This window comes from Anomalospiza imberbis, chromosome 22 (genome assembly GCF_031753505.1).
Source record: "Anomalospiza imberbis isolate Cuckoo-Finch-1a 21T00152 chromosome 22, ASM3175350v1, whole genome shotgun sequence".
NCBI classification, from domain to species: Eukaryota; Metazoa; Chordata; class Aves; order Passeriformes; family Viduidae; genus Anomalospiza; species Anomalospiza imberbis.
Genome location: NC_089702.1, coordinates 9,428,575 through 9,453,377, shown reverse-complemented (window position 1 = coordinate 9,453,377; position 24,803 = coordinate 9,428,575). Strand labels below are relative to the sequence as shown.

At 47.3% G+C, this 24,803-nt stretch overlaps 1 protein-coding gene across 1 annotated transcript; it reads right to left on the bottom strand.

Moving 5' to 3' along the window:
- Positions 1-18,197: 18,197 nt before the first annotated feature.
- On the bottom strand, positions 18,198-24,359 carry LOC137487124 (uncharacterized). The gene is made up of 5 exons (XM_068212759.1): positions 24,332-24,359; positions 22,031-22,696; positions 21,864-21,964; positions 19,306-19,364; positions 18,198-18,225 (listed from the first exon to the last, which is right to left on the bottom strand). The coding sequence occupies exons 1-5, from the start codon at positions 24,357-24,359 to the stop codon at positions 18,198-18,200; spliced, it is 882 nt and encodes a 293-aa protein (XP_068068860.1).
- Between the last annotated feature and the right edge of the window lie 444 nt (positions 24,360-24,803).

Sequence of the window (24,803 nt, the reverse complement as noted above, 5' to 3'; positions counted from 1 at the left end):
ACCATGGGTTCCTTGGTTTATCACCGTGGCCCCTTAGTTCCATGCCGTTCTGATATTCCAAAATGGAATCCTTGGTTTCTTCCTGTCACAATGCCTACTTGGCTCTATGTGGCCTCACATGTGGGTGAAATAATCTTTCATCATGTCACAATTATCTCCTTAATTTGAAAAAGCTCCACTGTGTCACAATGTCTCCTTGGATCCATGTGGCCTTTCCCATGGGTTCAATCATCTTTGATCATGTCACAATGGTCTCCTTGGTCTGAAAAAGCTCAAGAGTTTCACTGTCGCCCCTTTGTTCCCTGAAGTTCTGTTACTCAACAATGGAATCCTTGCTTTCCTTGTGTAAAAATGGCTCCTTGTCTCTATATGGCCTTACATGTGGGTGCAATAATATTCCATCATGGCACAATTATCTCCTTGGTTTGAAAAATCTCCACTGTGTCACAATGGCTCCTTGGCTCGACGTGGCCTTTCCTGTTGTTTCCATCATCTTCCATCATGTCAGATTGGTCTCCTTGGTTTCAAAAATCTCCACTGTTTCAAAGTGGCCCCTTGGTTCTATGCAGTTCTGTCATTTCGCAATGGAATCCTTGCTTTCTTCGGGTCACAATGTCTCCTTGGCTCCATGTGGTCTTACCTGTTGTTTCATTCATCTTTCATCGTGTCACAATAGCTCCTTGGCCTGAAAAATTTCCACTGTGTCACAATGGCTCGTTGGCTCCATGTGGCCTCACCCATGGGTTCAGTCATCTTCCATCATGTCACAATGGGTTCCTTGGTTTATATCTGTGGCCCCTTGGTTCCATGCAGTTCTGTAATGCTGCAATGAAATCTTTGCTTTTTTCGTGTCACAACGGAATCCGTGGTTCCATGTGGCCTTATCCATGGGTTCAATCATCTTCCATCATGACACAATGGGGTCCTTGGTTTATCGCCGTGGCCAATTGGTTCCATGCGATTCTGTTATGCCACAATGGAATCCTTGCTTTCTTTATGTCACAATGGCTCCATGTCTCCATGTAGCGTTAGCCATGGTTTCAATCATGTTCCATCATGTCACAATGGGTTCCTTGGTTTATCACTGTGGCTATTTGCCTCCATGCAGTTCTCATATTCCAAAATGGAATCCTTGGTTTCTTCATGTCATAATGGCTCCTTGGCTCCATGTGGCTTTACCTGTGGGTGTGTGGATATTCTCAGTTCAGTCAAAGAGAAAAAAAGAAGGTTTTTTAACCAGGCGAAGAGCCTGAGAGACAGTTAGAAAGGAATGTAAATAACCCTCTAATCTATCTTGTTGTTCACATTGTTTATAGATATGTTCTACCACTGTGCGTCATTCACTACACACCTATGGTGTGAGATGTTTTTACTCTAGGACCAATGAAATTAGTCTGCACAATGTTCTCTATAAATAGAGCGGCACATTTGAAATAAATCAGTCCATTCTTGAGCCTTTGACTTGGAGTCATTTTCGTTCCTGTCCTGCTCTACAGCGACATGGGTGCAATAATCTTCCATCATGTCACAATTATCTCCTTGGTCTAAAAAGCTCCATAGTGTCACCATGGCTGCTTGACTCCATGTGGCCATACCTGTGGGTTCAAACATCTTCCATCATGTCTCAATGGTCCCCTTGCTTTGAAAAATCATCTGGCCTTACCAGTTAGTTCTACCATATTCCATCATGCCACAGTGTTCCTTGGTCTGAAACAGCTCAACTGTGTCACAGTGGCCCCTTGGTTCCATGCGATTCTGTCGTGTCACAATGGAATCCTTGCTTTCTTTGTGTCAAAATGGATCCTCGGTTCCATATGGCCTTACCTGTGAGTTCAATCATCTTCCATCATGTCACAATGGTGTCCTTGGTCTGTGAAAGCTCCACAGTGTCACAATGGTTCCTTGGATCCATGTGTCCTTTACCATGGTTTCAATCATGTTCTATCATGCAACCATGGGTTCTTTGGTTTATCGCCGCGGCCCAGGTGTTCCATGCAGTTCTGTTATTCCACAATGCATTCCTTGGTTTCTTCGTGCCACAATGGCTCTTCGGCTCCAAGCGGCCTTACCCATGGGTGCAATCATCTTCCATCATGTCACAATGGTCTCCTTGGTTTGAAAAACCTCCATCTTTTCCCCATGCCTCCATGACTCCATGTGGCCCTTCCTGTTGGTTCAATCATCTTCCATCATGTCACAATGATCTCCTTGGTCTGAAAAAGCTCCACTGTGTCACAGTGGCCCCTTGGTTCCCTGCGGTTTTGTCATGTGACAATGAAATCCTTGCTTTCTTCATGTCACAATGCCTCCTTCACTCCATGTGGCCTTACCCATGGGTTGAATCATCTTCCATCATGTCACAATGGTTTCCTTGGTCTGAAGAATCTTAACTGTGTCACAGTGGCTCCTTGGTTCCATGCGGTTCTGTTAGGCCGCAATGGAATCCTTGGTTACCTCATGTCACAATGGATCCTTGGCTCCATGTGCCTTGATCTGTGGTTCAATCATCTTCCATCATGTCACAATGGTCTCCTTGGTCTGAAATTGCTCCACAGTGTCATAGTGGATCCTTGGCTCCATGTGTCCTTTCCCATGGGTTCAATTATCTTCCATGGTGTAACCATGGGTTGCGTGTTTTATCGCCATGGTCCCTTGGTTCCATGCAGTTCTCATATTCCAAAACGGAATCCTTGGTTTCTTCGTGTCACAATGGCTCCTTGGCTCCATGTAGCCTTACCTGTGGGTTCAATCATCTTCCATCATGTCACAATGGTGTGGTTGGTTTGAAAAAGCTCCACTGCGTCACAGTGGCCCCTTGGCTCCATGCGGCCTTACCTGTTGCTACAAATCTCTTCCATCATGTCACAATAACTCCTTGATCTGAAAAAGCTCCACTGTGTCATAATGGATTATTGGCTCCATTTGTCCTTTCCCATGGGTTCAATCATCTTCCATCATTTCACAATGGTCTCTTTGCTTTGAAAAAGCATGTGGCCTCACCTGCTAGTTCTGTCATATTCCATCATGTCACAATGGTCTCCTTGGTCTGAAAAAGCTCAGCTGTGTTACAGTGGCCCCTTTCTTCCTTCCGGTTCTGTCTTGTCTTTCACGATCCGCTTGTTGCGGGTGTCGTGATGGTTCTTTTTACCGATCCCAAAAGTGCAAAATTTCACACAAGGGACTATCATTGAATCATAAGAAATGCACCTCTATTAGGGGTCGAAACTCTAAATGCGATAGTGGGGATCAGAAAGGAGATAAAAGAATAGAGAGAGAGAAGGAAGAGGGGTATGGGAATAGCTACCAACACAGGCGAGATCTTCAGCGGTCCGGACGATGGGGATCCATCTTGTCGTGTCGGGGAAGTCTTCAAAGTTCTGGTCAATTCAGGGGTTCAGTTATAGTCCACAGAGGAAAGAGGGGGGAACATGCCGGACAATGAGAGTCCATTGTGATTTCTGTGGGGGAACAGGTGAGTCCACTGAAACCACCAAAGCAAGGTGAACACAATGAAGAATAAGTCCATTGAAATTACTGAAGGGAAGCAGGTCATGTCATTAGTCATGTCATTAGTGGTCAGACCACCTTCCCCGCCCCCCCCCCCCCCCCCCCCCGTAGTAGGGGTCTCAGTCTCAGTGCTTGGGAGGAGGGTTCTCAATCTTTGCCCATTTGTCACGGTGGTAACTAGGCAGATGAGGGGTCTTCAGTGAGAGACCACGGGAGTCACCCCAAAAGTTCATTTGGCTTAAAGGAGGAGAGTGGGCAAAGATGCAGTAGGCCGTTCCCTGCTGGGTCCATACCAGGTCTTTGCCGGTTCCTTGCCAAGTTCTTGCCAACTCCTTGCCAAGTCCTTGCCAGGCCTTGTTCGGAACAGCTAACATAACGGTGCAGCAGCTGCACCTGCACTGCTTCTCTCTCCAAGCCGGAACTGCAGTGAGGGAAGGGGTTTCTCCTCGTGGCAATCGGTAGGCAAATGTAGGGGCTTCAGACGGCCTCTTACACCACCCCATGACTGACGATTGCCCTAAGGAGACCTTCATCAGCAGGGGTTCGAAGTGTTGTTGTGGAATCTTCAGGACCCATCAGGTGTTGGCAGCACATCCCGGGGAAAAGAGAAGAGAAAAAAGAAGGGAAAGGGAAAACAGGGAAAACGAAAACAATCACAACATATTAGTAGGCAAATTATAATTAAACAATAAGCAAAATACAATCAGTATTGGTTAAACCAATAATCAATATTAATTAATTAAACAATAAATTGATCAAATAATAATAAATCAGTATAATTAATACCAAAAAATAAAATAATAAACCTAGTATTATCAATATTACTAAGTACAATTTTCTAATTAATAAACAAAAATAGTTTAAAACAAATTTTCTAATTAATAATCAACAATAATTCAAAACAATTTTTCAAGTGGTTAGAACAAATCATAAGAGAGAAAAGAAAATTATATGAGGATATATCTTCTAATCTTATAACCACCTTGTGTCCATAGTCCTGGGGATGTCTATGCAGCCTTGGTGTGATGTCACAGCCTGCTTTGTGATTTCTCAGTCAGCTCTGTGATGTCACAACCCACTCTCTATTGTCTCAGCCTTCTCTGTGACATCACACAGCTGCTCTGTGATGTCACAGAGCCCTTTTCTATGATGGCCAAATCTTCTCTGTGGCCTCACAGCCCATTCTGTGATGTCACACAGCCAGCCTGTAATGTCACAGCCGACTTTGTGACATCACAACCTCCTCTGTGATGTCACAGCCTGCTCTGTGATGTCACAGCCTGCTCTGTGATGGCAGAACTCACTTAACATGTCACACAGCACCTCTGTGGTCACACAGACCCACCGTGTGATGTCACAACACCTTCAGTGATGTAACACAGCCACCCTGTAATGTCACAGAACACTCTTTGACCTCACAGCTTGCTCTGTGAGACCATTGTGACTGAGGAACCTCATGGAATCAAGAGTCCGTTGTTCAACTGTGGGGTCCTGTGGAACCAAGGGGAGCACAGTGACATTGCGGGGCCTCATGGAACAATGGAGACTCTTCTGACACTTTGGACCCACTGGAACCAAAGGGCCATTAGAGCATGGCAGGGCCTCGTGGAATCAAGGGGACTACAGTGAACACTGTGGGTGTCCATGGGATGAAGGGGCTATTCTGACACTGTGGAACCAAGGATGCCATTGTGAAACTATGGGGCATCATGGAACCACAGGTCCACTGTGACACAGCAAGGCCTCATTGAACCTTGGAGGCCATTTTGACACTTTGAGGCCATGTGAAACCAAGGAGGCATGGTGGCCTCCAGAGCCCTGTGCAGCCAAGGGGACCATAGTGACTCTGTGGGGCTCAGTGAAACCAATGGTCTGTTGTGACACTACAAGGCCTTATGGCATCATGGAGACCATTGTGACACTACAGGCCCCATGGATCCAAGGAGCCATTGTGACACTACAGGCCCCATGGATCCAAGGAGCCATTGTGACACTACAGGCCCCATGGATCCAAGGAGCCATTGTGACACTACAGGCCCCATGGATCCAAGGAGCCATTGTGACACTACAGGCCCCATGGATCCAAGGAGCCATTGTGACACTACAGGCCCCATGGATCCAAGGAGCCATTGTGACACTACAGGCCCCATGGATCCAAGGAGCCATTGTGACACTACAGGCCCCATGGATCCAAGGAGCCATTGTGACACTACAGGCCCCATGGATCCAAGGGGCCATTGTGACACTATGGAGTCTTGGCAGGCCAAGGGGCACTTGTCACACTGTGTGGCACCATGGAACCAGGGGGTCCATTGTGACACTTCAGGGCCCCATGGAACTAAGGATCCATGGAAGAGTGCAGGACTCCATGGAACCAAATGTCCACTGTGACACTGCGGGGCCTCATGGAACCCTGGAGGCCATGGTGACACTTTGAGGCCTCGTTGAATCAAGGGGCTCTGCAGGGCCTCGTGGAACCACTAAGACCCTTCTGACACTGGGAGTCCCCATGGAACCAAGGGTCCATTGTGATACTGTGGCACCAAGGAGACCACTGTGACACTGCAAGGCCTCATGGACGCAAGGGTTTGGCCTCCCAGGGGGAACCTGACAGGTCCAGCTGATCTTGGAATGTCGAGGGCTGCCTCTCATCAGTCCCTGGAGAACTGGAGCTTTGTGCTTTCCTTCCTATGGAAAAGAACCATCCGTCTTTCCAGGTGCCCACAGCCAAAACTGATACTCCTCTTGAAAAATTCCCTATATGCAAGGGTTCTCCCAGACAAAAGCTGGCAGGACAGACACCTCTGGTTGGCCTGGTCCTCTGGTGGTCACCTCTCATCTCAAGGAAGTCCTGGGGAAAGTATTTGAGCAGGTTTGACTGCTGGAACATCAATGAGTCTCTCATCCTCTAAAAAACTCAGATGCTCTTCTGATCATATGTGTCTTTTCTTTCTCATTGTGTGTTATGCATGAAATACTATTTTCAGCTAAAAAATAGTGTTCTTCTCACTCTACCAGTGTTTGCTGACACAAAACAGCTCATCTACATATGGATCCAGGTCACCTGTATAAGTTAGCACAAGAAAGAATGCAGCAGGAAAGATTTGTCTCTGCTCCCATCTGTCACATCTCCTCTGGAGCTGGAGGTGCAGCCCCAGCACTGGGGAGGGCTCAGGGGCTCACCAGCTCAGCTCCCACACAGAGAACTTGCGGACCCTGGGCTGCTCTCCTTGGCCCCTGGCACACTCAGCCAGGCTGAGATGGACACTGATGGTTTCTGTGCCAGGCTCTCTGAGCCCAGCCCACCTCCCTGCAAGCTCTGCCAGCTGCCCTGAGCTCCGTGCAGCACCAAGGGCCTCTCCCCAGCACAGCCCAACCAGCTCTGGCCCCACAGCTCTGCTCAGGCCAGGCTGCTCTGGCCACTGGCCCCACGGCCTCAGCCCCTGGCCAGGGCACAGCAGCAGCTGCATCTCAGCCAGGACTCAGCCCCAGCCATGGAGGAAGGGGCTTGGCCAAGGCCAAAGGAGGCTCCCTTGGTGCCCTGCTCCCCTCGGGCTGAGGTGCTGAGAGCTCTGCAGCCCCTGCTGCCATCCCATCTGCCCAGGCCAGCACAAGAGCCTGGCCTTGGGGCCCTCCAGAGCTGCTCCTGCTCCAGGCCCAGGGCCCATCCCAAAGGTGGGGCAACCACAAAGCTGTGCCCATTGCTGGTCATTGCTGCTCTGATGGGGATGAATCCTCAGCCACTTGGAGTTTGGTGATGAATTTTACTACTTCAGAGGCCTCTTCTTTCTTGAGCTCTTCAGTTCAGGAATTCAATGTGAAAATCTCATAAACATTTGTTCAAAACCCCCAAGACAAGAAAAAAGGGAATAATTGTAGTTTTCAATTCTTCTGTGGTTAATTAAAGAGATTTCAGAAGTGTATTCAAAGTGAATATACCATATTGAAAACAGTGCTGAGAGAATTTCCTGTTTATAGATTGATATCAGCGATGTCCAATTGATATTGACCCCCAGCACCTCCTCATGCAGTTTTAACAGATAAGAAAATCAAGACCCTTCATGGCTGACAATCAATAACACTTTGTCCCTACCCCCTCCCCATCATTTCCCTCATCCAACCCCTGGCACTCAGAGCAGCTGAGGAATGGAGTCACACCCAGGGGTGTCCCCAGGGCTCAGGACTGGGGCCAGGTCAGTGAAATCTCTTTATTGCTGATCTGGATGAGGCCATCGAGGGCACCCTCAGTCATTTCCAGGTGAACCCAAGCTGGGTGGGAGTGTGGCTGTGCTGGAGGGCAGGAAGCTCTGCAGAGGGATCTGGATGGGCTGGAGCCATGGGTCCAGGACACTTGGATGAGGTTCACCAAGGCCAAGGGCCATGTCCTGCCCTGGGCTCACAACCACCCCAAATCCCTGGCCGTGCCCTGCCCCTGATCCTCACAGCCTGTTCTGTTTCCTTCATGCCTGCATTGCCAGGGATTTTCTGGGACAAGGGAGCTCTGCTCTGGGGATGGAGGGAGGTCCAAGTGCCACCACTGGAGTGGGAACCACAACTCATCAGGTTTGTGTCCTTTGGGGGTCAGGAACTGGTGAGACTCAGAGGCACAGAAAGTTTCTCTTCATGGCCAAAAGACCACGGTTGAACAGGACACAATTCAATAACAATCACACTCTTCCGTGAGCTATGTGCAATATCCCAGCAGCATCTGATGAGTCCAGCGTCAACAAGTGATTTCCATACTAGAATTGATTTTAGACAAACATGGTTCTGTGATAGAAATAAACACAATTAAGGTCTTGTATCAGGATGATTGTCCTGGAGTGGGGGCAAAACATCTCCAACAATTCCTGATTTGCAAAGCTGTCAGTGGTGGATGGCAAAGAGATGTCACAGAGCCCTTTTCTATGATGGCAGAGTCTTCTCTGTGGCCTCACAGCCCATTCTGTGATGTCACACAGCCAGCCTCTAATGTCACAGCTGACTTTCTGGCATCACAACCTCCTCTATGATGTCACAGCCTGCTCTGTGATGTCACAGCCTGCTCTGTGATGGCAGAACTCACTTAAGAGCGCAGCACCTCTGTGAGCTCACAGACCCACCTCGTGATGTCACAACACCTTCAGTGATGTAACACAGCCACCCTATGATGTCACAGAACACTCTTTGACCTCACAGCTTGCTCTGCTCTTTGATGTCATACAGGCATCCTGTGATGTCACAGCCTGCTCTGTGAGGTCACATAATAAACCAGTGATGTCACAGCCAACTATATGATGTCACAACCTGGTCTGTGATGTCACACAATCACAGAATCACAGAATTGCTGGGTTGGAAGAGACCTTTAAGGTCATCAAGTCCAACCCATGCCCTAACACCACCTCAGCTAAACCATGGCACTGAGTGCCACATCCAGTCTTTTTTTAAACACATCCCATGATGGTGACTCCACCACCTCCCTGGACAGACAATTCCAGTACTTTATCACCCTTTCCATAAAAAACTTTTTTCCTAATATCCAAACTAAATTTCCCTTGGTGCAGCTTAAAACACTGTCCTCTGGGCCTGTCAGTTGCTGTGAGGAGAAAGAGACCAACCCCCACCTGACTGCAGCCTCCTTTCAGGGAGTGTAGAGAGTGATAAGGTCACCTCTGAGTCTTCTCCAGGATAAACAACCCCAGCTCCCTCAGGCATTCCTCACAGGACTTGTGTTCCAGACCCCTCACCAGCCTTGTTGTCCTTCTCTGGACATGCTCCAGCCCCTCCATGTCCTTCCTAAATTGGAGGGCCCAGAACAGGACACAGCACTTGAGGAACGGTGCCAGTACAGGGGAAGAATGCCAAGCACATCAGTGCCAAATACAGGAGAAGAATGACCTCCCTGCTCCTGCTGGCCACACCATTCCTGATCCAGGCCAGGAGCCATTGGCCTTCTTGGCCACGTGGGCACACTGCTGGCTCGTGTTCAGCCTGCTGTCGACCAGTGCCCCCAGGTCCCTTTCTGCCTGGGCACTGTCCAGCCACGCCACCACCAGCCTAGAGCAGTGCAGGGGGTTATTGTGGCCAGAGTGCAGGACTGGGCACTTGGACTTGTTAAACTTCATCTTACTGGACTCTGCCCATCCCTCCAACTGTTCCATGTGTCCCTGCAGAGCCCTCCTACCTTCCAACAGATGGACACACACTCACAGCTAAGTGTCATCTGCAGAGTTACTAATGAAAGCCTCAAAACCCTCATCCATGTCATCAAGAAAAATATTGAACAGAGCTGGCCAGGCACAGAGCCCTGAGGGACACCACTGGTGACTGTCCCCAGCTGCATGCAGCACTGCTCACCACCACTCTCTGGGCCGGCCATCCAGCCAGCCCTGAGCCCTGCACAGAGTGCTCCTGTCCCAGCCGTGGGCTGCAGCTTTTCCAGGAGTGTGCTGTGGGAGACAGTGCCAAAGGCCTTGCTGGAGTCCAAATAGACAACATCCACAGCCTGTCCCACATCCACCAAGAGGGTCACCTGGTCATGAAAGGAGACCCGGTTGGTCAGACACAACCTAGCCCTCCTAAATCCCTGCTGACTGGGACTGATACCCTGGCCATCCTGGAAGTGCTGTGTGATGGCATTCAGTATGAACTGTTCCGTGACCTTACCAGGTACTGAGGTCAGGCTGACTGGCCTGTCTCTACCAGGATCCTCCTTCCCACACTTGCTGAGAATGGGCATCACATTGGGCAGCTTCCAGTCATCTGGAACCTCACCAGTGAGCCAGGACTGCTGGTAAATGATGGAGAGTGGCTTGGCAAGTTCATCTGCCAGCTCCCTATCACCCTGGGGTGGGTCCCATCTGGTCCCAAAGATTTACGAATATCCAAGCATCTCAGAAATTCTCTGACAGCCTCCACTTTCTCCTCATCATATCCTTCGTTTCTTGGATTTTTTGGGGGCGGCCGGCCACTCAGGGCAACAGGCTCCTGGAGACAAACACCGGCCCTTTTCCCTGTGAAGGAAAAGTAGACAGCCCAGGTTCCTGATGTCAGTTTGTAGGGTTCCCTTGGGACTATCAGGACAGTAGAGGTTTGAAGTGGGGGCAGGTTGGGTCTGGGACATATCCATCATTCTTTAGATTCTTTGGAGGCATCCGGCTTCTCAGGGACACAGTCCCCTGGAGAAAAACACCGGCCATTTTTTCTTGGAAAGAAAGGTGGCCAGCCCAGGTTCCTGCTGTAAGTTTGTAGGGTTCCCTTGGGACTGTCAGGGCAGCACAGGTTAGAGGTGGGGGCAGGTAGGGTCTGAGGCATATCCTTTGTCGTTCAGATTTTTTGGAGGTATCCGGCCACTCAGGGACACAGGCCCCTGGGGACAAACACCGGCCCTTTTCCCTGGGAAAGAAAAGTGGCCAGCCTAGGTTCATTATGTCAGTTTGTAGGGTTCCCTTGGGACTATCTGGGCAGCACAGGTTTGGATTTTTTGGAGGCATTCAGCCAGTCAGGGCCACCGGCCCCTGGAGACAAAGACCGGCCCTTTTCCCTGTGAAGGAAAAGTTGCCAGCCCAGGCTCCTGCTGTCAGTTTGTAGGGTTCCCTTGGGACTGTCAGGGCAGCTGAGGTCTGATGTGCGGGCAGGTTGGGTCTGGGACATATCCTTCATTTTTTGGATTATTTGAAGACGTCTGTCATCTCAGGCCACAGGCCCCAGGAGACAAAGACCGGCCCTTTTCCCTGGGAAAGAAAAGTGGTCAGCCCACGTTCCTGCTGTCAGTTTGTAGGGTTCCCTTGGGAGTGCCAGGCCAACACAGGTTTGAGGTGGGGGTAGGTTGGGTCTGGGGCATATCCTTAAGTGTTTGGATTTTTTGGAATTGGCGGGACTCTCAGCACCACAGTTCCCTAGAGGCAAATATCGGCCACTTCTTCTTGGAAAGAAAAGTGGCCACCCCCGGTTCCTGCTGTCAGTTTGTAGGGTTCCCTTAGGACTGTAAGGGCAGCACAGTTTTGAGTTGGGGGCAGGTTGGGTCTGGGACATATCCTTAATTGTTTTGATTGTTTGGAGGCGTTCTGCTTCTCAGCAACACAGGCCCCTTGAATCAAAGGCCGGCAGTATATTCTTGGAAAGAAAAGCGGCCACCCCCGGTTCCTGCTGCCAGTTTGTAGGGTTCCCTTGGGACTGTCAGGGCAGCACAAGTTGGAAGTGGAGACAGGTTGGGTCTGGGACATATCTTCAGTTCTTTGGAGTTTTGGGAGACGGCCGACCACCAAGAGCCACAGCCCCCTGGAGACAAAGCCTGGCCCTTTTCCCATTGAATGATATATTGCCAGCCCAGGTTCCTGCTGTCAGTTTTTAGGGTTCCCTTGGGACTGTCAGGACAGAACTAGTGTGAGGTGGGGGCAGGTTTGGTCCGGGACATACCTCGAATCGTTTGGATTTTTTGGAGGCCTCCGGCCACTCAGGGACACAGGCCCCTGAGGACAAAGATCGGCCATATTTTCTTGGAAAGAATTGTGGCCACCCCCGGTTCCTTATGTCAATTTGTAGGGTTCCCTTGGGACTGTAAGGGCCGAACAGTTTTGAGGTGGGGCAGGTTGTGTCTGGGACATATCCTTAATCGTTTGCATTTTTTGTAGTCGGTGGGCCTCTCAGCAGCACAGGCCCCTGGGGACTAATATCCGCCTTTTTTTCTTGGAAAGAAAAGTGGCCAGCCCAGGTTCTTGCTGTCAGTTTGTAGGGTTCTCTTGGAACTGTCAGGGCAGCACAGGTTTGAGGTGGGGGCAGGTTGGGTCTGGGACATATCCTTAATCGTTTGGATTTTTAGAGGCGTTCGGCCACTCAGGGACACAGGCCCCCGGAGACAAAAACCGGCCCTTTTCCCTGTGAAGGAAAAGTTGCCAGCCCAGGTTCCTGATGTCAGTTTTTAGGGTTCTCTTGGAACTGTCAGGACAGTAGAGTTTTGAGGTGGGGGCAGGTTGGGTCTGGGACATATCCTTAATCGTTTGGATTTTTTGGAGGCATTCAGCCACTCAGGGACACAGGCCCCTGGAGACAAAGATCGGCATGTTTTTTCTTGGAAAGAAAAATGGCCAATCCAAGTTCCTGATGTCAATTTGTAGGGTTCCCTTGGGACTGTCAGGACAGTAGACGTTTGAGGCGGGGACAGGTTGGGTCTGGGACATATCTTCAGTTGTTTGGATTTTTGGGAGTCGGCCGACCACCAAGGGACACAGCCCCCTTGAGACAAAGCCTGGCCCTTTTTCCCATTGAAGGATATGTTGCCAGCCCAGGTTCCTGCTGTCAGTTTTTAGGGTTCCCTTGGGACTGTCAGGACAGAACTAGTGTGAGGTGTGGGCAGGTTTGGTCCGGGACATACCTCGAATCTTTTGGATTTTTTGGAGGTATCCGGCCCCTCAGGGACACAGGCCCCTGAGGACAAAGATCGGCCATATTTTCTTGGAAAGAAATCTGGCCGCCCCCGTTTCCTGAAGTCAATTCTTAGAGTTCCCTTGGGACTGTACGGGCAGGAAAGGTTTGAGGTGGGGGCAGGTTGTGTCTGGGACATATCCTTAATCTTTTGGAGTTTTAGAGGCATCGGGCCACGCAGAGGCGCAGGACCCTGGAGACAAAGGCCAGACATTTACTCATGGAAAGAAAAGTGGCCAGCCCAGTTTCATGATGTCTCTTTTTAGGGTTCCTTTGGGACTGTCAGGGCGGCACGGTTTTGAGGTGGAGGAGGTTGTGTCTGGGACATATCTTCAGTTATTTGATTTTTTTGGAGGCTTCAAAGCTCTCAGGGCCACAGGCTCCTAGAGACAAAGATCGGCCATTTTTTCTAAGAAAGAAAGGGGGTCAGCCCACGTTCCTGATTTCCGTTTGTAGGGTTCCCTTGGGACTGTCAGGACAGTAGAGGTTTGAGGTGGGTGCAGGTTGGGTCTGGGACATATCCTTAATCGTTTTGATTTTTTGGAGGCCTCCAGCCTGTCAGGGCCACAGGCTTCTGGAGACAAATATCGGCCTTTTTCCCTGTGAAGGAAAAGTTGCCAGCCCAGGTTCCTGCTGTCAGTTTGTAGGGTTCCCTTGGGACTGTCAGGGCAGAACAGGTTTGAAGGGGGGGCAGGTTGGGTCTGGGACATATCCTTAATCGTTTGGATTTTTAGGAGGCATCCAGGGACACACTCAGGGACACGGGCCCCGTGAGACAACCACCGGCCATTTTTTCTTGGAAGGAAAAGTTGCCAGCGCAGGTTCCTGTTGTCAGTTTGTAGCGTTCCCTTGGTACTGTCAAGACAGTAGAGGTTTGAGGTGGGGGCAGGTTGGGTCTGGGACATATCCTTAATAGTTTGGATTTTTAGAGGCGTTTGGCAACTCAGGGACACAGGCCCCTGGAGAGAAACACTGGCCCTTTTCCCTGTGAAGGAAAAGTTGCCAGCCCAGGTTCCTGATGTCAGTTTGTCGGGTTCTCTTGGACCTGTGAGGAGAGCACAGGTTTGAGGTGCGGGTAGGTTGGATCTGGGACATATCCATAATCGTTTGGATTTTAGAGGCGTCCGGCCACTCAGGGCCATAGGCTCCTGGAGACAAATACCAGCCCTTATCCATGTGAAGGAAAAGTTGCCAGCCCAGGTTCCTGTTGTCAGTTTGTAGGGTTCCCTTGGGACTGTCAGGACAGAACAAGTGTCAGGTGGTGTCACGATCCGCTTATTGCAGGTTGTCGTGATGGTTCTTTTCACCGATCCCAAAAGTGCAAAAAGGCAAACAACAAGGGACTATCAGTTAATCACAACAAATGCACCTTTATTAGGGGTCAAGACAGTAAATGCGATAGTGGGGATCAGAAAGGAGATCAAAGGATAGAGAGGGAGAGAGAAGAGGGGTATGGGAATAGCTACCAACACAGGTGAGATCCTCAGCGGTCTGGATGATGGGGATCCGTCTGTCGTGTCGGGGGAGTCTCCAAAATTCTGGTCAACTCGGGGGTCCAGTTATAGTCCACAGAGGAAAGAGGGGGGAACAAGTGTAACAATGAAAGTCCATTGTAGTCGCCACGAGGGAACAGGTGAGTCCACAGAAACCACCAAAGCAAGACGAATACAATGAAGAATAAGTCCATTGAAATTCCTGAAGGGAAACAGGTCATGTCATTAGCGGTCAGACCACCAAATTCCCCTCCTCCCTATAGTAGGGGTCTCAGTCTCAGTCCTTGGGAGGAGGGTTCTCATTCTTTATTTGTCACAGTGGTAACAAGGCAGATGAGGCGTCTTTAATGAAGGACCACGGGAGTCCCCCCAAAAGTTCATTCGGCTTAAGAACGGAGATTAGAAGCAGGCCGCGCATCAGGCTGTCCCATGCTGGGTCCATGTCAGGTCTTAGCCAAGTCCTTGCCAACTCCTTGCCAAGTTCTTGTCAGGCCTTGTTCGGAACAGCTAGCATGATGGTTCAGCGGTTCCACCTGCACTGTGTCCTGTTCTAAGCTGGAACTGCAGCAGGGGAAGGGATTCTTTCTCGTGGCAATCGGAAGGCAGAATGGAGAACAAGGGGCTTCAGATGGGCTCTTACACCACCCCGTGACTGACGATTGCCCTTGAAAGATCTTCATCAGCAGGATTCCATGGGGTCGTTGTGGAGTCTTCAGGACTCGTCAAGTGTTGGCAGCACATCCCAGGGAAAAGAGAAGAGAAAAAGGAAAGGAAAGAGAAAACAGGAAAACTAAAACAATCACAACATATTAGTATGCAAATTATAATTAAAAAATAAGCAAAATTCAATAAGTATTAATTAAATCAGTAATAGTTAAACAATAAATTGTTTAGATAATAATCAGTATTATTCAATTAAACAATAAATTGTTCAAATAGTAAACCAGTATAATCAATATTAAACAATGAGGTAATATATCTAGTATAATTGATATTACTCAGTACAATTTTATAATCAATAAACAAATAATTATAACAGTGATTAGAATAAATCATAGGAGAAAATTATGTAAAACATATTTTCTAACCTTATAATCTCCCTGTGTCTACAGTCCTGGGAACATCTATAGTGTAAAGGATGTCAGCCAGGTGGTGTGCATTAATTATAGATGTCAATTTTGTTAACCGCTTCATCATTCTCCAATTCACAATAAGCAAGATTACTGATAAAACAAAACCAATCATAACTAAAATCAAAAGAACAACAATGGGATGACACAATTTATTTAGGACACCGGTGGCGGTAGGCGACCGCCCGAAAAGGGTATCCCACCACCTGTGCTCGGCATCACTTTTCACCCTTTCTACAACACGATGTATTTCTTGCACATTATGATGAACAGCTACCAGAGTTTTCTGTCCATTCTCCTTGATTTTTCCTAGGATCTCTATTAGATCTTGATGAAGTAATAATTGCTTTACCAGAGTAAGGTTCATCCCAATGGGAGTAGGCAGTAGCTTGTGAATCAACGTGAGGTTGGATTCTAAAAGTTCATGTGAAGTAACTGGAGCTACAAAAGAAAAATCACATCCTGCAATTTTAGTAAAGTTGCAAGCACAAAAATTTGAATGATTTTTAGTATCCACTATTATACTTTCTATAAGTACAGTATCACAAGCAGTCCTGAAGCAGGTACACCCATTGCCTGTATATACAAGGACTGTTTCAGAAGTCTTGTTAGGATGAATATCAAAGTGACAGATATTTTGTTCTGTGTCCAGACAAATATCTTGAGCAACAATTGCATTACCTTCACAGATAAACCCTAGTTGTTCTCGGATAGTACAGGACTCTAAATTGACAGTTTGCCATTTATCATCAATTTGACGGGCCCATTCTCTATGTTCAGAAGGATAGAAAGTGGCTCCATCATGATTCAATCCTAGTGCAATGATAGGGAATATCAAATGTACTGAGGCATCACTTATGGTCAACACAAATGCTGTGGCTATGTTTGTGATGGGGTTATAAGTGAAATTCACTAAATTCCACCAGGATTGGAAATCCCTTTCAAAATCAGTGGCACTGTCCCAGACTATTTTCCTAATTTCAGTAGGAAAAGTGCCTTCTTCACCTTCCCTTGTAATTGAGGCAGCAACTGACTGCATCCATAATTGAGCCTGGATACAGCTAAGAGCTAAGGAAACATTGCTTTGTGTGGCATTAAGTGCATCAATTATCAATTTGCTATCATTCACATTTATCTTTTCCCAATTTGGTAAAATATTTGATAGCAACCACTGATGTGTTCCCAAGGCCAATAAGGACGATTGCAGTGGTTGTTGTATTTTGGTTAAATCTTTAGTCGTAGAAGTCAATTTATTCATTAATACTTCTGAATCAATACTATTTAGGATTCCCAGTCCCGTTCCCACAACACCAGTTATGTCTCTTGGCACCCGGTTTTTTGGAGGGTTCCACTGTCGCAGCCAGGTTGTCCAGCCCTGAAAAGAGGTTTGCAAAAAGGGTGAACAAGCTGGTTGTATTTCTGAGACATTATTTTGCATCAGCAATTTAACTTGTTTAAGAGACCATGCCGGATTAAATAATATCTGTTGTTGGCCGGTTTTCCTGATTATATATGGTCCAACTTCAAAAATTTTCGGGGTAAGCATAACTGGTGGTTGGGCTCGAGTGGTGGTGGTGGTGGTGGTGGTATAAACCGTAGTGGATTGGGCTACAGCATTTATTATGAACTTAAAAGAAAGCCCTTCGGTGTTTTTTCCCCATAAGCAAACTACTTCTGCAGTCTGTGTTAATGTAAAATTGTGCCAACAATCCTGTATGCTTGGGTGCGTGCAGACTGTTTCCTGCTTGTCTGTTCGACCTATTTGAACACTGATTGAGGTTGCCTTACTATAAGCAGTTTTGTTAACCATTCGGCATCCTATGCTAATTTTCTCCCCCATTATCCCTTGAAGCTGCCAGGTTTTGTATTCTTTCCATTCTTGCCTGGTGTATATCTGATTATTATGCATGACAAGAGTTATTAGATTTAAATCTTTTACTTTTCCCATGTATCCGGAAAAATAAACAGAAGCTTGGGACCAAGGTCCTTCGGTAAAGGGGCTTTCCGTCCAGCGGGGTATGACTATTATATTATTATTGGTTGTAGCATTAATCTTAAATTTGTAAACCAGGCCTTGCAAACTAAATGGGTTAGTCAAGTTGTTTTGCCAGCTACATGTCACATAAGTGGTTTTAGCTAAAGTAAAGCTATACCAGCAATCAACAGATTCATTTTTACAGTCTTTTGTAATTGCAATATTGTTAGTTCGGCGAACTGCGGTATAATTACCAATATATTCTTGACGGCAGCATAGGGTAAGGGGAAATATTTTGGCACACTCCCATTTCTTGGTAGGGCATAGTTTTGCTGAAGGGATTTTCAAATAATTTTTTCCTCCTGGCTCCATAAAATTTCCAGCAATTGTGATAGAGGAAGCTTTCTCATGTAGAGATCCTTCCACTTTTCTGCATGCTACCACAATAGTCTCACCAATCGTTCCAGTTAGGGTTCTGGTCCATTCCTTCTGATCCCATCCCCACTCATTTGGACGATATACCTTAGAGTTATGTAGCACAATAGTTGCCAGACTCGGGTGACGACCTTTAGGATATGATCCTAGGGCATTAGTGTGCTCGATGGTAGCTTCAGACCACGGCCACTCAGCAGGGTTCTGGCCAGAGAGTTGTGGTAAGATGCAGAAAAGTATCACCAATTTTATCATGGCTCAGATGATGTTGTCCCTCGAGGTTCTTCTGTAAAGGTAAACACAACAGAAAAGTTCTGCCACTATATGGCAGAAAAGGTTAGAATGATGGAATTATCCAGCGTGTATTTATCCTGTGCTCCTTTCCCAGAGCATCGGAAGCTACCCATGCATATTTATTCAGAGGAGTTTTCAACACAAGTGGTACCTCCCCTACTGTAGGGAGGTCTACCAAAACAGGTTGTCCAGGATAATGAGCAGGGTTTGTGGAATCGTCAGGTCCTTCCAGCGCAGGAATGATGCTTGGAGCTGTTGGACAAAAAGCAGTGATCTTGGGACACCCATTTATTCCCCATCTGTCATTTACACCTTTGACAGCTTCCCATAATCGGAGGTCCCAATTTCCTTCCTGTGGTTTTAAGAGTCGCTTTAAAAGACCATTAGTCCTTTCTACAATCCCGTTAGCTTGAGGATAGTAAGGGGTGTGAAAAATCCATTTGATTCCTTCCCCTTTTGCCCAGTCCTGTACAACTCTAGCAGTGAAATGAGACCCGTTATCAGATTGAATTTCCTGTGGCTTTGGGAAAGTTCCAAACCACCCCTGTAAAGCTTTGACAGTATTGTCCCCAGTAGCTCTTTTAAAAGCATCAGCTTGAACTAACCCAGACACAATCTCTACTCCTACTAACACAAAATGTTTTCCTCCTGATTTCTTAAAGGGACCAATATAATCTACCTGCCATGCGTCCCACAAGCCTTTGCCTTTCCTCAAATGCAAAGGGTCATCTTCTAAAGGGTGTCTTTCCAGTTGCTTGCGACACTGCTCACAGGCTGATATGCATGTTTTACACATTTCTCTAGTAACGGGCCAACCCCGGGCATGAGCTTCCTGGTATAAATCTTTTGCACCTGTGTGCTGCCTTTTTACATGCAGCCATTCTAACAACTGATTCCATTCCTCTGTAATTTGCTCCTTTTTCAGAGGACTAAGCCTTGCTAGCTCATCAGCTTTATTATTCCATTCTCCTGCTGGATTCCCATCTGTTTGATGAGAGGCCGCCCAGCCTACTGCAAAGTTCCCCTGACTTGCAATATTTAATATTTCTTGCCACTTTTCCTTTTGCCATACCGGAATTCTGTTGACTTCCCAATCGTTTTGCTGCCAAAAAGGAAGCCATTCAGTACAACCTTTGTATACAGCATAAGAGTCAGTGTAAATGCAGACCAAAGAGGAATTTTGTGCTTCTCATTGGAAAACACTCCAGACAGCTACCAGCTCCCCAACCTGTGCACTACCTTCGCCTTCTGTGATTATTTGCTCACCAGAGGAAATGTGAAGGGCTGCTGCTTTATACTTCCATATTTTACCTTCCCTTTTAGCAGAAGCATCAGTAAACCAAGAATTTGCTGATTGTTCAAGAGAGAAAGGAGGGGCCACTTTGATTACAGAGACTGGTTTATCTTGGCCACTATCCAATTCCTCAGTTTCTTGGATTGCTAAATTTTTTACAGCTCCTTCTGTAATTGTAAAAATATTACAGTAATGTTCGATTTGAGCATACCACTTCCTAACTGAGGCCCTCTGAGCCACCCCGTCAGGAGGGGGGGTTCCACTAGTGACTGTCTTAATAACCTTGAAGGGGCCCCTTAGCACAATAGGTTGTTGACGTGCTATTTTTTCCACTTCAATGAGAGCCAAACTAACCACAAACAGCCCCTTTTCCCAGGTAGTGTATCTTTTCTCAGCATCTCTGAAACCACGAGAATAGAAGCCCACAGGCCTTGTTGGACCCTCAGGTCCCCTCTGCCATATGTGTACTGACAGCCCTGAGGCAGCGAATCCCCATTCTACCTGAAAGGGATCTGTAGGATGGATGGGACCCAATGCTTGATGAGCTGTTGCCTCAAAAATTAGCAATTGCAATGCTTCTTCCTGAGAAGGAGTCCAATCCCATTTTACCCCTTTCCTCAGCAAGTCATAAAGGGGCCTAGCAATTATCGAGAAATCTGGAATGTGTTTTCTCCAGAACACTAATAGTCCCAGAGCCTGTTGGAGATCCTTTCTAGTGTGAGGCATTTTAATCTGATCTAAAGAAGTCAAGGTGTCTGGTGGAATACATGTCATGCCCCCTTTCCACCAAATTCCCAAGAACTTTACTTCTTGGGAGGGCTTTTGAATTTTTTCCGGGGGAATCTGTAAATCGAGACTCTCTAAATGAGAGATTATTTTCTGTTGAGTCTCTCCTACTGCTTCAATTTCATCCCCTCCCACCAAAATGTCATCAATGTATTGGTAAACAGCTACATCATCAGGTTTGGATATCTTTTCTATTTCTTTAGCTAGTGCATGGTGGGCTAGAGTGGGGGAATGCTTGTATCCTTGGGGAAGCCTAGTGAAAGTGTATTGCTGTCCTTCCCACGTAAAAGCGAAACGGTCCCTATCTTCTGGCTGTATAGGTATCATAAAAAACATGTCTTTGACATCTATAGTTGCCGTAATAGGATGAGCTTTTTCTTGAATAGATATTATCAACTCGGCTAAATTCGGGACCGCTGCTGTGAGAGGGTCTGTGTTGGCATTAAGCCTGCGGAAATCAACTGTTAGCCTCCATTTCCCATTGGATTTACGCACTGGCCAGACAGGCAAGTTGAAAGCAGAATGTGTGTTAATTATTACTCCCTGGTCTCGCAAATCCTGTATAACTGGTTTGATACCTTCTCTGGCACCAGAAGGTAGAGGATATGGTTTTACATTTGTTATTTTACTATACGGTAGAGAAGGTGCGGTTTGAAGCAACCTAATATTTAAAGGTGTAGCACCAAAACACCACAAAGATCCTTCTGAGTCCTCCCATTGTCTCCCAGCAAGAACATCCATCCCTAGTAAATTGTTTGGAATGTTCCCAATTACCATTTTGACAACTAATTGATTCTCATCTCCAGGAAGTGTGAGTTTGACCAAGGCTACATTCATAGATTCTGACTTTCCTAGGGCATTTAGAACAGAGTATTGTCTCTTAGTTGGAACAACTCCACTCCTCTGAGCATCTTTTTCTGTTAATGCAGAAATTTGTGCCCCAGTGTCAATCAAAAATGTTACAAGAGCACGTTTGGGACCCGTAACAGCTGTAATTAAAATATCTCCTAATTTATTTTTAGTGAGCATTCTCAAGTATACCCATGCTCCGTCCTTTCGCTCACCTGTAAAGGACGGAGAAGTTAGTTTCCCTGAAACTGTGTCAGCTCATTTCCCGAACTCTGAGGAGGGGGCTGAGAGAGAAATGGCCCGCTGACTGGGTTTTGAGGGAGGAGTTGAGAAAAGGCTACTGTTTCTGTGTTTCGGAGGAGATGCTGAGGGAGGGTTGGTCCCTTGCCCGTGTTCTGAGGAGGGAGGGGAAGGAGAGGCGGAGGAAGAGTTGGCTCCTTGTCCATGTTTCGGGGAGGTTTGGGTGCCGTGGGTTGGATTGGCGGATTTGATTTTCGATGGCGCCAATTAGTTATTAATTTCTGTAATTTATCAAGGGGCAAACCATCCATTATATCTCTGGGGACTCCCTTTTGGACTCCCAACGACCACCAATGCTGGCGGTTAGGGCTTTGTTTCCCCTTTCCTGAATTTTTATCATAAGGAATCCCAATGGACCGAACTCCTTTTGTTTTCTCTGGTTTTTCTTCCAGGGTTTTTACTGGTCCATATTTTCTACAGTAATTAATCAAATCTTCTGCAACTTCACCCCATGTCCAGACTTTACGACTACTGGCAGGCGAGCTGCATTTTGAAGCTGCGGCTTGTGAGGATGAAGGGGATGGGGTGAAGTTGGGATCAGTAGATCCAGTGCAATCAGTGGGATTACCCAGGAATCTGTCCAGTCTTTCCACAGGGCTTAGTGTCATGATAGTTTTTTGTAAGGTAATGGCAGTAGGTTTAAGTGTTTCTGGAAGCCCACGAATTAAAGGGGTCATTATTTCGGGCTTCACAGGTAATTGCATTGGAAATTCAAAACCAGGAATTAACTTCTTCTCATGAATCATTTGCAGGCAAGCGGCTTTATGCACACTTTCTAAGAGTTGGTCAGGGGTACTAATTATAGCTATGGGATCTCCCCTTTCTAAGGGGCTCGTTCCCCCGGCCCAAAAAGCCGCACGCTGTGTCAGGGACCATGTGTCACGTTTATCTCCCGTTGTTAGGAAGACACCGTGTCCCCAATACCCACTGGCTTCTTGTTCAGTTAATTTAATTTGATCACCACCAGTGAGGGACATCCGGAAAACATATTCTGTTTCTGATTCGTGTGGGAGGCGTCCGTATTCCTTTTTAAGCTTAGCTAACTCAGTGGCAGTGTATGGTATGTGTTTGGTTGTGATGTGAGGTTCAAGATCATCATCACTGAGATAATTATACTCTGTTTTAATTAAGGGTCTCAAGTGATGGCAGCAATGTTCCCCGCAATTATTTGCTGCTTCAAGTTCCTTTTGGGGGTAAATCTCTCTAATGTGAGGAGTTTCCTTCTCCTCTGTTTCTGTAGGGGAATCAGCATTGTGTGATTTATTAACATGTTCTTCTGTTAAGGCAGCTTGCAATGCATAAGTCACATTTCTTGCTTCATATAACTGTTTTCGTAAAATTTCTACTAAATTTTGAAGGGAGTCTATTATTATTTCTTGCTCACTTCTTCGTTGTGAGCGAGTTTCTACGGCTGCCATAAGACAAGCTCCCAAAACTGAGCATAAGATGGTTTTATTCTTGCCCAGTTTGAACTTTGTATCATGTTGTAAAGAACACACTCTATCAACCACATTATCCAAATTAAACCAGTTACTTTGTGCCCATTCCTCTCCTCCCGGAGAAGGTTTGGCATTGTGTTTAGCTAGTAGAGCATAAAGCCCAACTTGAGCTTTATCATTAAGGTTATCACTCATTTTGTGAAGGGACCAAAACCACAACAGGGAGGTACACACTTAAGTTACACAAAACTACACAGCCCTCGCTGTGTCGCCCTTCGCTTCCCTGGGTGGGTGAAAGGACAATAATCTGCCTGGGAGGCTCTGCTTAGTTTCTTCAAGTTGTCCCTTCCTTCCCAGAACAGATACACACAACAACAATAATAAAACAACAACAACAAAACAACAGTGTCCCACCTTTTGCACTAAGGGATCCTTTATGAATTTCCAAAGACAGTGTGGGTGCCTTTTCAGCTGCAGCCCTTCTGTCTAGACAGAAATCCTGTCCATGACGCCAATTTTAATGTCACGATCCGCTTATTGCGGGGTGTCGTGATGGTTCTTTTCACCGATCCCAAAAGTGCAAAAAAGGCAAACAACAAGGGACTATCAGTTAATCACAACAAATGCACCTTTATTAGGGGTCAAGACAGTAAATGCGATAGTGGGGATCAGAAAGGAGATCAAAGGATAGAGAGAGAGAGAGAGAAGAGGGGTATGGGAATAGCTACCAACACAGGCGAGATCCTCAGCGGTCTGGATGATGGGGATCCGTCTGTCGTGTCGGGGGAGTCTCCAAAATTCTGGTCAACTCGGGGGTCCAGTTATAGTCCACAGAGGAAAGAGGGGGGAACAAGTGTAACAATGAAAGTCCATTGTAGTCGCCACGAGGGAACAGGTGAGTCCACAGAAACCACCAAAGCAAGACGAATACAATGAAGAATAAGTCCATTGAAATTCCTGAAGGGAAACAGGTCATGTCATTAGCGGTCAGACCACCAAATTCCCCTCCTCCCTATAGTAGGGGTCTCAGTCTCAGTCCTTGGGAGGAGGGTTCTCATTCTTTATTTGTCACAGTGGTAACGAGGCAGATGAGGCGTCTTCAATGAAGGACCACGGGAGTCCCCCCAAAAGTTCATTCGGCTTAAGAACGGAGATTAGAAGCAGGCCGCGCATCAGGCTGTCCCATGCTGGGTCCATGTCAGGTCTTAGCCAAGTCCTTGCCAACTCCTTGCCAAGTTCTGGCCAGGCCTTGTTCGGAACAGCTAGCATGATGGTTCAGTGGTTCCACCGGCACTGTGTCCTGTTCTAAGCCGGAACTGCAGTGAGGGAAGGGATTCTTTCTCGTGGCAATCGGAAGGCAGAATGGAGAACAAGGGGCTTCAGATGGGCTCTTAGAGGCTGAGATTGCCTCTGACCACACAGCTCTTTACCATCCCCAGAACCTTGGGAGGTCTCCATGGAGCCCCTGTCTCTGCCTGGGACATTGCAGCTCTTGAGCAGCCTGGAGACTCTTGAAAAGTTCCCATGGAACCACTCTTGAGTGCCTGTGACAAATCTGATCCTTAGCAGGCAAACATCACCAAGACTCCCTGTTGCTGTGGTCAATTTCCATGGCAACCATCACCAGCCCCCTGTTGCTATTGCCAGTTCCTTGGCAGCTCTGTGGAGCCCCCATGCCAGGGGTGTTTGCCATGGACACCACCCTCTGGGGAAAAACCTTTTCCTGAGATCCAACCCAAGCCTACCCCGTCTCAGCTGCAGCCGCTCCCTCCACTCCTGTCCCTGGGCACCAAAGTGAAACTGACTCCCTGTTGCTGTGGTCAGTTTCCATGGCAACCATCACCAGCCCCCTGTTGCTATTGCCAGTCCCTTGGCAGCTCTGTGGAGACCCCATGCCAGGGG

Excerpts from the sequence above, each read along its gene's own strand:
- LOC137487124 (XM_068212759.1), bottom strand. The coding sequence starts at position 24,359 with ATGGAGACCTCCCAAGGTTCTGGGGATG. Across the intron at positions 21,965-22,030 it reads AAGACTGGACAGATTCCTGG|CCGCAGCTTCAAAATGCAGC; the intron begins GTAATCCCACTG and ends CATCCTCACAAG. Across the intron at positions 18,226-19,305 it reads GGGAAGTCAACAGAATTCCG|AAGAACCTCGAGGGACAACA; the intron begins GTATGGCAAAAG and ends TTACCTTTACAG.